Source organism: Serinus canaria, chromosome 5 (genome assembly GCF_022539315.1).
Source record: "Serinus canaria isolate serCan28SL12 chromosome 5, serCan2020, whole genome shotgun sequence".
Taxonomy (NCBI): Eukaryota; Metazoa; Chordata; class Aves; order Passeriformes; family Fringillidae; genus Serinus; species Serinus canaria.
This window is the reverse complement of record NC_066319.1, coordinates 59,900,468-59,913,267: the sequence shown is the minus strand read 5'-3', so window position 1 is coordinate 59,913,267 and position 12,800 is coordinate 59,900,468. Positions and strand designations below refer to the sequence as shown.

The following is a 12,800-nucleotide window of genomic DNA, read 5'->3' as shown; positions in this document are numbered from 1 at the left end:
TCAGCATCAAGAAATGCTCCTTTTGCAGGGACTGCTTTGGGTTGGATGTGCCATTTGGTGAGGAAATTCATCCAGGAATCCAGGGGGGTGGCACTGGCTGGGAGGGAGGAGGGCTGGCTGGCCCACAGCAGTGGTGGCTTTTAGCTCAGAGCTCTTTCAACCCCAATCCCAGCCCATCAAGCTGCTCCACATCACAGATAAGAGGTGAAGATTTTGGTGAAAATTGCTCAGGATTTGGACATCCTTATTCCCTGGCATTTGGGCATCCTCATTCCCCAAAATTTGGGCATCCTTATTCCTCAGTATTTGGGCATTTTTTTTCCCTAAGTACCTGGGAATAATTTTTTCCTTTCTATGGACATTTGTATTCCTCAGTCTTTGGGTATCCCTGAATTCCCAGGATTTGGGTGTCCATGTTCCCCAGTATCTGGACATCCCCCAATTCCTCAGTATTTGGACATTTTTATTTTCCAGTACCTGGCCATCCTTATCCTTCAGGATTTAAACATTCTAATTCCTCAGAATTTGGATATCCTTGTTCCCAAGTATTTGGAAATAAGTATCCTTATTTCCCAAATATCTGGGAATCTGTATTTCCCTGTGTATTGGCTTTCTTGTCCCTCAGTATCTGGGCATCCTTATTCCCTGATATTTGGGCAGCCCTGAATTTTCCAATACCTGGCCATTCTCATTCCCTGGTATTTGATCAACCTTGCTCTCCAGTATTTGGGCATTCTTATTTCCCACTATTTGGGAAATCCTTATTCCCCAGTCTTTGGGCATTTTTGTTCCCCAAGTATCTGGGAATAATTTTTTCCTTACTATGGGCATCCTTATTCCTCAGGATTTGGGTATCCCTGAATTCCCCAGGATTTGGGTGTCCATGTTCCCCAATATTTGGACACCCTAATTCCTCAGTATCTGGGCATCCTTATTCCCTGGTATTTAGGCATTTTTATTCCCTGGTATTTGGTCAACCTTGCTCTCCAGTATTTGGGCATTCTTATCCCTCAGTATCTGGGCATCCTCATCCTTCAGTAGTTGAACATTCTTATTCCTCAGAATTTGGATATCCTTGTTCCCAAGTATTTGGGCATTTGTATTTCCCAAATATCTGGGAATCTGTATTTCTCTCTGTATTAGCTTTCTTGTCCCTCAGTATCTGGGCATCCTTATTCCCTGATATTTGGGCAGCCCTGAATTCTCCAACATTTGGGCATTCTTTGGGAAATTTTTGGGATAAAGTGGAATGAGCAGACCAAGAGCTGGCACAGCTGCATCAGGGATCAGGGATGTGCCTCACTGTTTGCTCACCTAAATTCCAATTTTTGGTGCCTGTTCAGGCTGGGTGCTGCTGGTGACAGAAAAAAAATGTCATTCAAACGTACCCAAGGCTCTTCATTCAGCAGAGAGCAACAAATGAGGTGGGTTTGGAGCTTTTTAAATAGCAAAGATCAACAGCAAAATGTTTGTGTCCAGACATTTATTGCCAGCAGTTTTCATGGAATTCCAGAATGATTTGGGTTGGAAGGGACCTTAAAGCCCATCCCACTCCAACCCTCAGCTCCTCTTTACTCATTGCAGTCAAGCAAGCAACGCCCTGGAAACTATCCAAAAATGCCAAAATATTTGAGCTTGGCATTTAGAGGGAAGTTTATTTTCCAGGCATTGCATTTCCTGGCAGTGACCTTCCAGAGGCAGGGCTGAGATGGGGTGGGTGCTCAGAGAATGCCTGACCCCATTTGGGGAATCTGGGAACTCCCAGCCTGGTGGAGGGAGGGCAGCCCTTGGATACAGCTCACTCAGGAGCTGGGCCAGCATTAGCCCAATTCATCTCCAGGGTCCCTCCATCAGAGCTCAGCTCCTGGCCTCAGGCAGCAAAATCCTTTTGGATCTTTAATTTTTATTTATAGTTTTTATTTTATTTTTATGTAAAATAGATTATATGTCTATATCTCTATGTCTATATGTCTAGATGTCTATATATCTATATATAATATGTTATATATTATGATTATTTTATATCTATATTGTTTTATATATTATAGATAAATAAATAAAATATATTTAATTTTATATTTCATTTTATATTTATATTTTATTTTATAATTACTTTATTATATTTATATGTATAGTTATAGTCATGTATAGTATAGTTATAGTTATATGCTTAATTTTAGGGTAATTTAATTTTAATTTTATTTATTTATTATTTTAATTTTTATTTCCTGGTCTTCCCATGATCACAGGGTTGCTCTCACACCCTCTGCTGTTGTCCTGGGCTTATTTTTATTTTTAATTTTTTTTTAAATTTTATTTTTATTTATTTGTATTTCATTCCCTGGTCTTCCCATGATCACAGGGCTGCTCTCACACCCTCTTGCTGTTGTGCTGGGCTTATTTTTTATTTTTAATTTATTTTTAATTTTATTTTTATTTATTTGTATTTAATTTCCTGGTCTTCCCATGATCACAGGGCTGCTCTCACACCCTCTGCTGTTGTGCTGAGCTTTGCCTGACACGAGAGGAGTTTTATGGCACTCCCAAGGGAATTCAGGCAGTGCCATAATGGGATTGCTGCCTTGGAGCCCACAGGTTAATGAGCCCTTCCTCATTATTTTCATGCTAACGATGTTTTACAGGGCCAGGACATGGATAGTGTCTCTTTTGGGCTCTGCACTGTAATTACAGCTCAGATCTTGCCAGTTGTTTTGATGTTGGTCTGTTGTGCAGAGGGGCCTTGGGTTCTTTGCTGTGTGTGGAAAGAGCTGGGTTTGTTCAAAGGGCTGCAGAAAAGCTTGGGGAGAGGGACTTTGGACAAGGGACAGGACACAGGGAATTGCAGGCTTGGATGGGATTTTGGGAAGGAATGTGAGGGTGGCAGGCCCTGGCAAAGGTTTCCCAGAGCAGCTGTGGCTGCCCCTGGATCCCTGGAAGTGTCCCAGGCCAGGATGGACAGGGCTTGGAGCAGCCTGGGACAGTGGGAGGTGTCCCTGCCATGGCAGGGGTGGCATGAGATGGGATTTAAGGTCCTTTCCAACCCAAGCCATTCCATCTCTCTATGATAAATCCAATCCAAACAAAAACCCCATGGAATTTTGGGGTTCCACACCTTCCCAGGGGCACACTGGGGTCTCCTCTCTCTGGGATTTAAGAGCTGCTGGAGCAGCTCCACCAGGGCTGTTGTCCAGGGTGGGACATTCACCAGCTCACTTTGAAGTGTCACCTGCTGCTTTTTTTGTCATTTGTGGTGGAGGACACGCCCCAGGTTTCCCCAGGGGTGGAAATGCTCTAAAACCATCACTGGCCCCAAAATGCTTCTCATTTCCACTGGAAGCACCTGCAGAGTGGCTGAGCATGGCCCAGGGTGTGGTGGCTCCTGGGAGGCTCCTCTGAGTTGCCCCAAAGTCCCCAGCATTGTCCCAACAGGCCTGTGCTCCTCTCAGGAGGGTCCCACCCTTCCTTCACCTTATTTTTGGGGCTGTTTTCCCCCTTTTAGTGTCCCTAGGGCTGTCTGTAGTCAGAGCAAGGGAGGGTTTCCTGGCAGGAGGGTGGCAGCAGGGTTGGATATATGGAATTATTTCAAGGATCAGAGCTGTAACTGCCATCCAGATGCTCTCAGCTGTCCTCCTTGCTCCCATGGATCCTAAACATGGAAGTCCCTGAAGTGATTCCCTGCCACTGGAGCAGGTCCTTTCACAGAATTCCCAGAATCACTGGGTTGGAAGAGACCTTCAGGATCGTGGAGTCCAACCCAGCCCCAACAGCTCAACTCACCCCTGGCAGCCAGTGCCACATCCAGGCTTTGTTAAACACACCCAGGGATGGGGACTCCACCACCTCCCTGGGCAGAACATTCCAGAACTTCATCACCCTTTCTGTAAAAAAACCTTTTTAATATCCAGCCTATATTGAGACCTTGAGACTTTGTATGAAAGGGCACAACAGGGAATTGTTTAGGCTGGGAAAGCCCTCTAAGATGGAGCCCTCAGCACTGCCAATCCCACCACTAACCTGTGTCCCCAAGTGCCACATCCACACACCTCCCTCCCGGGGGTGACATTTGCTGCCTTAGGAAAGTCTCTGTGGCACCCAAGCCTATCTTGGTTGAACCTGCTGCTGTGCCAGAACCATGGGACATTCCATGGTGTGGGAAATAGTGAAGGTAAGAAGACTTTTAAAAAGTTGGGAAAGTAGATTTTAGAAATAGAAATAGTATAGAAATTAGTTGTAGTTGTAAAGTTTGAAGGTAGGAAAAAGTTACAATAGTAAATAGTAAGTAAAGTAAATAGTAAATAAGGACATGAAACAATAGCTTGAGTTTTAGGTTTGGTTAAGATAGACTTGAAGACTCGAGAAAAATATGTTTAGTAAGACAGTAGAAGGTTTTAATCTTAATAATGGTGTATTGTGGATTGTTAATAGAAGGCATATAAGTAAGTATTGTGTGAAATGTGTACTTTAGTGATTGGTTAGAAACATTGTTTGTAACTTTAGCAATGTGCTATTGGCTAGAAAGTTTTTAAAATGTTCTGTAACAAAGAAATCCTTGGCAGCTGCTGGCAGGATGTGAGTTTCTGCTATCTTTCTATTGTCTCAACCGTGTAAAGTTGAGACAATGAGGCTGATGTAGTAATAAAATTCCAAGGAATGTCTCTCACTGGTCTTGCTCTTTTTGTGAAAGAGAAGAAACTTCCCCAACACAAATGGTGCCCTGTGAAGCAAAAGATTCATTTCAGAATCCTTTGCAGACCATTCAGTCATCAGTGTTAAGAGCCCCAGATTAGGAAATCAAAAGAAGAGGGAAATGGAAAGAGGGCTGTGCTCTGCTGCTCAAAGCCTTCCCCAGCCACCAAAAATAGAGGGGAGAGGTGAGATAAGCAGTGCACGGGCTGAGCTGAACCTCCAGCCATGGCCCTGGGGGAGCAGATCCAGCCAGGAGCTCGGGCTGCCCCTGGGAGCTGGGCTGGGGCATTTTGGCAGCACTCCCCAGGAGATGCTCCTTCCACCCCAGCCCGAGCTCTGTGCCCCAGACCTTCAACCCATGCACCCTCCAGCCTGCTCGGGGCTGAAACCTCTTCCTGTGCTGCAAACCCCACTGAATGCAAACAAAAAATGTCCCTGGGGCTGGGCTTGGCACGAGGCGGGGGGACACACGGAGGGCACCTGGGCATGTGGCACCCGGCGTCTGTGGGGTCCCTGGTGCCAGAAATGGTCCCATGGAGCTGAGTTTCCAGAAATGATGGTCCCATGGAGCTGAGTTTCCAGAAATGATGGTCCCATGGAGCTGAGTTTCACTTTCTGTTCTCTATTGAAGGGCAGTGAAGGGCCGAGAGGAGCAGAGCTTCCCTTAGAGGCACAGATCACCGGAGAGATCAGCTTCTGGTAAAAAACAACCCCTCCTGTGCTCCCCTCCTCATCCTCACACCCCTCTGGCCATGGCATGGCTTGTTCACCAAGCACAGGCACCAGTGCCAGGCTGATTCCTTCTAGAAATCCCATGGATTTATGTGGGATCCCATGTAAATCCCATAAAAACCCATTATATATATAGATATATAATAGAATATATTTATGTGGGATCCCATGTAAATCCCATAAAACCCCATTCTATATGTAAATATAGAATGGAATATATTTTATATTCTATACATATATTACATAATATATAATATTATATAATATGTATTTTAACTATCATCTAATAGATAACATACTATATATTATATATATTATTAATATAATCTATATTATCTAATATAATATATATTCTCTAATATCTAATAGATAATATCTATTATCTAATATATATTATATTTATATCTCATATATCATATATATTATATTAATATATGATATACGACATGATATATGATATATGATATATATATATTATATGATAGATAATGCATAATATAAAATTAATTCTAATATAATATATAATATGATACAGATCTTCTTTTATTTATTTATTTTTTTTTTTATTCCCATGAAAAACCCATTTTGAAGCTGGCAGGCAGCCCCAGTCAGGCAGGAGCACTGCAGGAAAACCCTTGCTGCTGCAGGAGCTGGATGCTGGGATTCTGCTGCCTCTGCCAGAGCTCACTGCTGGTAGAAGGTGCTGGAAAAACATCCGGGATCCAGCCTGGAGTGGCCTTAATGAGCATCCCCCGCCTGCCTGGGGTGGAAATCTCCAGAAACAGGAAACTCCAGCATCCTGTTTAGCATCTCAATGTGCAAATTGGCAGCAGGGACAAAGGCAGGGAGGCCAAGGGACACTGGACACACACTGGGCACCGCCAGGGGCTGGAGGATGGGCAGGGAATGAGCCTGGCACAGAAATCCTGTTCCCTGGTTTTTGTTGCTGTCAGAGGCTGTCATGGAACAGCAAACACCAAAGCACAGCTCAGCTGGGCTCCTGCTGCTGCAGGCTGGGCTCTGGACAGTCCCAGTGCCACCTAAGTGCCACCCCAGCTCTGAGGACAACACTGCCAGCGTGTCCCTGCCCTGGGCTGGCATTTGCCATCCTCACCCCCTCATTCTGATGGCTCTAACACTCCTCACTTGCAACCCCAATTAAACCCTGGCACCTTTGGGTGAATTAATCCTCTGGGAGCTGGCAGGGCTGGGAGCAGCCCAGCAGCTGATCCCGGTGTGTTCCTGCCCGCAGCCCATCCCGGGAGCCCTCCTGGCCTGCCCATGGCTAGCAACAACACTGCTAGCATAGCACAGGCCCGCAAGCTGGTGGAGCAGCTGAAGATGGAGGCCAACATCGACAGGATAAAGGTAGGGATTCTTGGGAGATGCCTCTGGGAATGCTGGGAGGTGGTGGCTGCTGCCCAAAGCTCGTGGAGGGAGATGGGATGTGGAGCCAGGTGGTGTTTGTGGGGGATGCTCTTGTTTGAAGTACACCTTCAGTCATCAGTGTTCAGAGCCCCAGATTAAGGAAATTGAAAGAAGAGGGAAATGGAAAGAGGGCTTCACTCTGCTGTTCAAAGCCTTCTCCAGCCACCAAAAAAAGAAGGGAGAGATGAGATAAGCAGTGCACGGGCTGAGCTGAACCTCCAGCCATGGCCCTGGGGGAGCAGATCCAGCCAGGAGGCAGTGGGAGATGGGATCGTAGAATCTGGGAATGGTTTGGGTTGGGGGAGATCTTAAAGCCCTTTTTGTTCCAAGCCCCTGCCAAGGACACCTTCCACCATCCCAGGTTGCTCCAAGCCCCATCCAGCCTGGCCGTGGGCACTCCCAGGGGTGAGAGGCAGCTGGAAGCATCACCTGGAGCCCTGTGGGGTGGTGGGAAGGAGTGGCTGTCCCCAAGGCATCCCAGCTCCTTGCTAAGAGCTTAAATCCAGGGAGAGAAGTGCTTCAGGGCTGGGATGAGCTCTGGTGGCTCGGGAGCTGCTGCCATGTCTGGAATAAAGAGCGAGGCTGGTGGGTGAGGGCAGGAAACGCTGCTGTGGATGTTCCTGCCAAGGGATGCGTGGGAGAGGCAGCAGGGATGCTGAAGTCAGTCCTTGTCAGGTGAAGGATGGGATTGGGGGAAGGCTGGGAATGGGAATACAGGCTGCCAGAGCAGCTCAGAGCTCAGAGGTGAAGAACCAGCCCAGCACCATCCCCAGCAGGGACGTGCTGCTGCACTGTCAGTCAGGTTCTCATCTCAGATCTGATGCTCCCTGCCCAGGGATGCTGCCAGCCTGGTGGCACCTCTCCAGGTGGGATAGCCCCAGCCCAGCCTGTCCCTAACCCAGGGCTCCTCCTTTTGCAGGTGTCCAAAGCAGCAGCAGACCTGATGGCGTACTGTGAAGCCCACGCCAAGGAGGACCCTCTATTGACCCCCGTCCCGGCCTCAGAAAACCCCTTTAGAGAGAAGAAGTTCTTCTGTGTGATCCTGTAAACCCAGGAGGAGCCTGACGGGCACTCAGGCCACCCTGAACACTGATGTAGAGTTTTTAGGAATGGGGACGACCTGCTGGTCCGCAGAATTTAAACAAAAATAAGTAAAAAACACGGCCTGGAAGCTACAGAGATGTGCATGTTTAAAGAACCTGGCCACCTTTGGGGGAATCAGATGATCTGCATTGCAAGGCAAAAGATCTGAAGTCTGTAGAGTTGCCTAGAAAGAGAAAAACAAAAAAAAAAAAAAAAGAAAAAAAAGAAAAAACCCATGTAAAGAATAAATCTGTGTCACTTTTCTGCTCACAAAATTGTTCGATTGTTCCATATTTAAAGCACCAGAGCTGTGCTGAGCAAAGTTAACTGCTAAGGATGTGTATAACCTTCTTGGAATGATATTGTTGGTTTCTTTCCAAGCTAATATTTTTGATTTAAGTTGTCAGATATATAGCAGACAGGTTTGGTGGCTGTGCTGTTACTCAATGTTTGGTCTTGTGCTTTTTCATTTCTGGCCGTAGCATAGCAGGGGGGGCCAAGGGGACACCAGCAGCTCTGTGTCCCCAGCAAGCCCCACTTTTTACCATTCTCTCTATGGTTAGCTTTGGTTCTGCAAGTAAAAGTGGTTCCTGTGTCGTGCTTGGTGCTTCCTAGCCCTGTGATGACATTCAGTGGTAGTGCATGAGAGTTTAATTCCGTTCATCCGCTCCAGACTTTTCTTTTCCAGCGTTTGGCACCACGTGCTGGTGGAAGAAGCCGTAGGGAGGGAACAGAGGTGATTCTGAAAGCAAAGAGAGCTCCTGAGATGCCTTAGACGTGCCTGAAATGCCTCCTGCCACAGGGCAGGTGCCAGCCCGGGTGCAGGCCGAGCCAGAAATCCGAAAATCAAAGTCGACCGCTTCTTTCCGGGTCTTTCCTTTCTCCTACACCTCTGTGCCTCTGCTCTCCTCGCTTGGTCCTGCTCTTTTCCCAGTTCCTGGTAGCACTTCCTTCCCTTGGGGCTGGTCTGGAATGTTGCTGGGATGCTGCTCAGTGGTGGGATGCTGCTCCTCCATGGAATGCTGCTCCGTGGTGGGATACAGCCCCATGGTGGAATGCTACTCCAAAATGGGATGCTGCTCCTTCATGGAATGTTGCTCCATGGTGGGATGCTGCTCCTCCATGGAATGCTGCTCCGTGGTGGGATATAGCCCCATGGTGGGATGTTGCTCCTCCATGGAATGCTGCTCCATGGTGGGATACACCCCTGTGGTGGAATGCTACTCCATGGTGAGATTCTGCTCCATGGTTAGACTCTGCTCCATGGTGGGCTGGTGCTCCTCCATGGGATGCTATCCCACCATGGGATGCTATCCCACCATGGGATGCTGCTCCTCCATGGAAGGCTGCTCCTCCATGGAAGGCTGCTCCTCCATGGAAGGCTGCTCCTCCATGGAAGGCTGCTGCTCCATGGTGGAATGCTGCTCCATGATGGGATGCTGCTCCATGATGGGATGCTGCTCTATGTTGGGATGTTCCTGCCCCTTCCTGCCCCCACCTCCTCTCCCGTTCCCGCTGCCCCCTCCCCACGTTGGGAAGGGCCAGGGGAGCAGCCCCGGGAGCCGTGGGGCTACCCCTTCCCGGAGGTGCCTGATTCCCTGTTTACACACGGCCTGGGCTCCGTGCCAGGCTGGGCAGTTATTCCCAGGTCTGCTTCATCTGCTCCCAGCTCTCGGGGGACACACGCCACCTTTCTGGGCTCCTCCTTGGGTCCGTGCTTGTGTGGATGTGGCTTGTCTCTCCTTTCTGCTGCTAAACACCTCCTGGCTTTCCCCTGCTCATCTGTCCCCCTGGGAATCATCCCTTTGGGAATCATCACTTTGGGAATCCTCACTTTGGGAATCATCATGTGGGGATTTATGTACAAAATGACCTGGGGGTCACAAAGGGGTTTAGGGGCCTGTGGTGACCCTGCTGAACCAGTTCTGAATCAGGTGTGAGCTTTTAAAAATTCCTGTGGATCCGGGAGGGGAAAAGTCTTTCGGTACCTTTTGGTAACTCTTTCTAGCCCGTAAAAAAAAAAGTGCTTTTTGGTTTTTCTACCTTTTCATACTCTTTTTCTAGTTCTTCTACGGAGAAGGCCAGTTCTTCTCACACTGGACTCCAAACTTTTGGCACCTGGGAATGTTTGTAAGCCACGAGTAGCCTAGATGGTCCCAGCCCCCTGAATTCCCCCAGTTTTGATCTTTTTACTACAGCTCCCATAGCTTTAGGATGAAGGGTGGGTGAAGTGGTTTGCTCTGCAGCTGGTTTCACTCTTGGTGTTACCAGGCAGAGATGTAAAAACCCCATCCTGAGTTTTGTCTTTTCTTCTTAATCGGATGTATTGTCACAGAGAGTGAAGTGCAGCCGGTCTGACCCTGGGCTCCCACCCTCCCTTTCTCAACACTGTCACAAAAGTGGTTTGTAATAATTTTTTTAACGACTTGCCTATTTTACAACTCGAATTCTTAATACCTTAGACAACAAAATAAACCTGCATGAATATGGGGGAGCGGGGAGGGGGAGATTTTGAATTAACCCAAACTATTCATTGAAGGTGTTTATGTTGCTGGGCTTGATTTTCTGTTGGTTGTGGTGTTGCCATTGGTGTGCTGCCAGGTATTTCACCCCAGTATTTCTATTTACACAGATCTGCCTTTGTTAGCCAAGCAGAGATCTCCTGCCAAGGCTGTTTCCCCTCCTCACTACAAAAATCCCATCCATCCCTCCATCCCCATGCTGGATTTCCAGCCTGGCCTCAAATGACATTCCACTACCCCCAGGCTTTTAAAGAAAAAAAATATCTGGAGTACTGGAAAAAGGACTTTTATTGTCTGCAAATGTTGCTGCTGGCAATTCTGTCCATGGGTTGCCACCCTGCCAGCAGCAGGATTTTGGGGAGGGGGTGGCTGTAGGGGAAAGCCAGTCGTGGTGTAGCGCATCCCCATCCCACATGGTCTGTGTACTCGTTGGAAAAATAAACTTTTGGATTTGTTTCAAGCCTTTGGAGATGCTGCTCTGTGCCTGTCGAGCCCTGGGGAGGTGGGATCCCATCCTGGTTGTGGTTGGATGCAGTTCCCAAGGGGTTCTCCCTGTCAGGGAGGGTTTAGCAGGAGTTTTGGGCCTGGGGTTTCAGCAGCTTTTTGTTGTCACAGGATGGGGCAGGTCAGGGGAGAACAGGCTCGCTCAGGGTGGGACATTGCTCCTTGCTCAGAAATGGAGAGACGCTTAAAATTCCCAATTTCATTGTCCATCCTTCTCCCCTCTCTTTCCTCCTTATCCCAGCCCGGACACTCAGCAGGAACAAATCCAGAGGAGGCCATGGAGCTGCTCCAGGGGCTGGAGAATGTTCTGGGAGAGCTGGAGGTGCTCATCTGGAGAAGGGAAGGCTCCAGGGAAACCTCAGAGCCCCTTGCAGGGCCTGAAGGAACCTTCTAAAGAAGGACAGATTTTTATAGGGCCTGCAGGGACAGCAAAAATTATTTTAATCTTTAAGAGGGTTGGCTCAGACTCAGATATAAGGAAGAATTTTTTAATGGGAGGGTGGTGAGGCCCTGGCACAGGGTGCCCAGAGCAGCTGTGGCTGCCCCTGGATCCCTGGAAGTGTCCAAGGCCAGGCTGGACAAGGCTTGGAGCACTCTGGGATGGTGGAAGGTGTCCCTGTGAATGACAGGGGGTGGGACCTCAGGGGTCAGTGTTTTCCCACACATTTTGATGCTGCTCAGCCTCACCTCATGCCTGGGTTCTGCTTCGAAGCTGCTCTGATGGACACAGAAAAGGATGGAGGGGCTGGGAGTTGATCTTGGTGCTTGGAAAAACTGGAATATCAGCACAGATCTGTGCTGGGCTGGGTGCTGGTGGTTTTATTTCAGAACCTGCAGTGACACCTTGTTCCTGACCACAGGAATGAGCTGAGGCAAAGCAGCCTTAAAATGTGTCCAGTAGTCCCAGGCTGCTCCAAGCAAGGTCTCACCATAGGCTCTGAAATAAAACCACCAGCATGGATCTCTGCTGATATTCCAGTTTTTCCAAGCACCGAGATCAACTCCCAGCCCCTCCATCCTTTTCTGTGTCCATCAGAGCAGCTCCAAAGCAGACCCCAGGAATGAGGTGAGGCTGAGCAGCCTCAAAATGTGTGGGAAAACACTCATCCCTGAGGGTCCTGTGAAACTGGAGGGAAAATTTAGGATGTGGGGAATTTGGCAGGAGCAGAGTATGTGATGAGGAGGTGTTTGGGTAGTCCAGAGTAAGAATTATGGAATCACAGAATCCTGGAATTGTTTGAGTTGAAAGTGACCCTAAAAATCATCCAGGTGCTCCCTGGCACCTCAGCCTCCTTCAGGTTTTGTGGAATTCCAGAATTCCAGAATGGCTTGGGTCGGAAGGAACATTAAAACCCATCCAGTTCCACCCTCTGTCATTCACAGGGACACCTTCCACTATCCCAGCCTGCTCCCAGCAAGGTGTCACTGGAGGTTCTGAATTAAAACCACCAGCACCCAGCCCAGCACAGGGAATTTCTGTGCTGAAATTCCATTTTTTCCAAGCACCAAGATCAACTCCCAGCCCCTCCATCCCTTTCTGTGTCCATCACAGCAGCTCCGAAGCAAAATGGTGCCGCTGGGGAGGAAGGAGCCAAGTCTGTCCTGGCCTGCCAGGCAGCTCAGCTGTTCCGTGGCTCCCTGGCTCCCCTCCAGCTCCAACACTCTCTCCTTTCCATCCTCACATCCAGGCTTTGGCTCTGGAGCAGCATCTGCCGAGCAGGAGGAGGTGAGGAGCTTCCATGGAGCGCGTGGGCGAGGCGCTGCTCAGCGCAGGCCGGAGCCAGGCCCGGCTCCCTAATGAGAATAAACCCATCTGCACTAATTGCGTTCATTAGCCGCGAGCCC

At 48.4% G+C, this 12,800-nt stretch overlaps 1 protein-coding gene across 2 annotated transcripts in view; it reads left to right on the top strand.

Annotated features, from left to right (window-relative positions):
* Positions 1 to 10,911, top strand: part of GNG2 (G protein subunit gamma 2) — a 29,347-nt gene extending 18,436 nt beyond the window's left edge. For both annotated transcript variants that reach the window (XM_018907047.3, XM_009101607.4), the window contains exons 2-4: positions 5,318 to 5,385; positions 6,671 to 6,786; positions 7,766 to 10,911. In XM_018907047.3, the coding sequence (XP_018762592.1) occupies positions 6,700 to 6,786; positions 7,766 to 7,894 (216 nt within the window). In that variant the 5' untranslated portion in view covers positions 5,318 to 5,385; positions 6,671 to 6,699 and the 3' untranslated portion in view covers positions 7,895 to 10,911. The remainder of the gene's footprint in view (positions 1 to 5,317; positions 5,386 to 6,670; positions 6,787 to 7,765) is intronic.
* Positions 10,912 to 12,800: the final 1,889 nt, after the last annotated feature.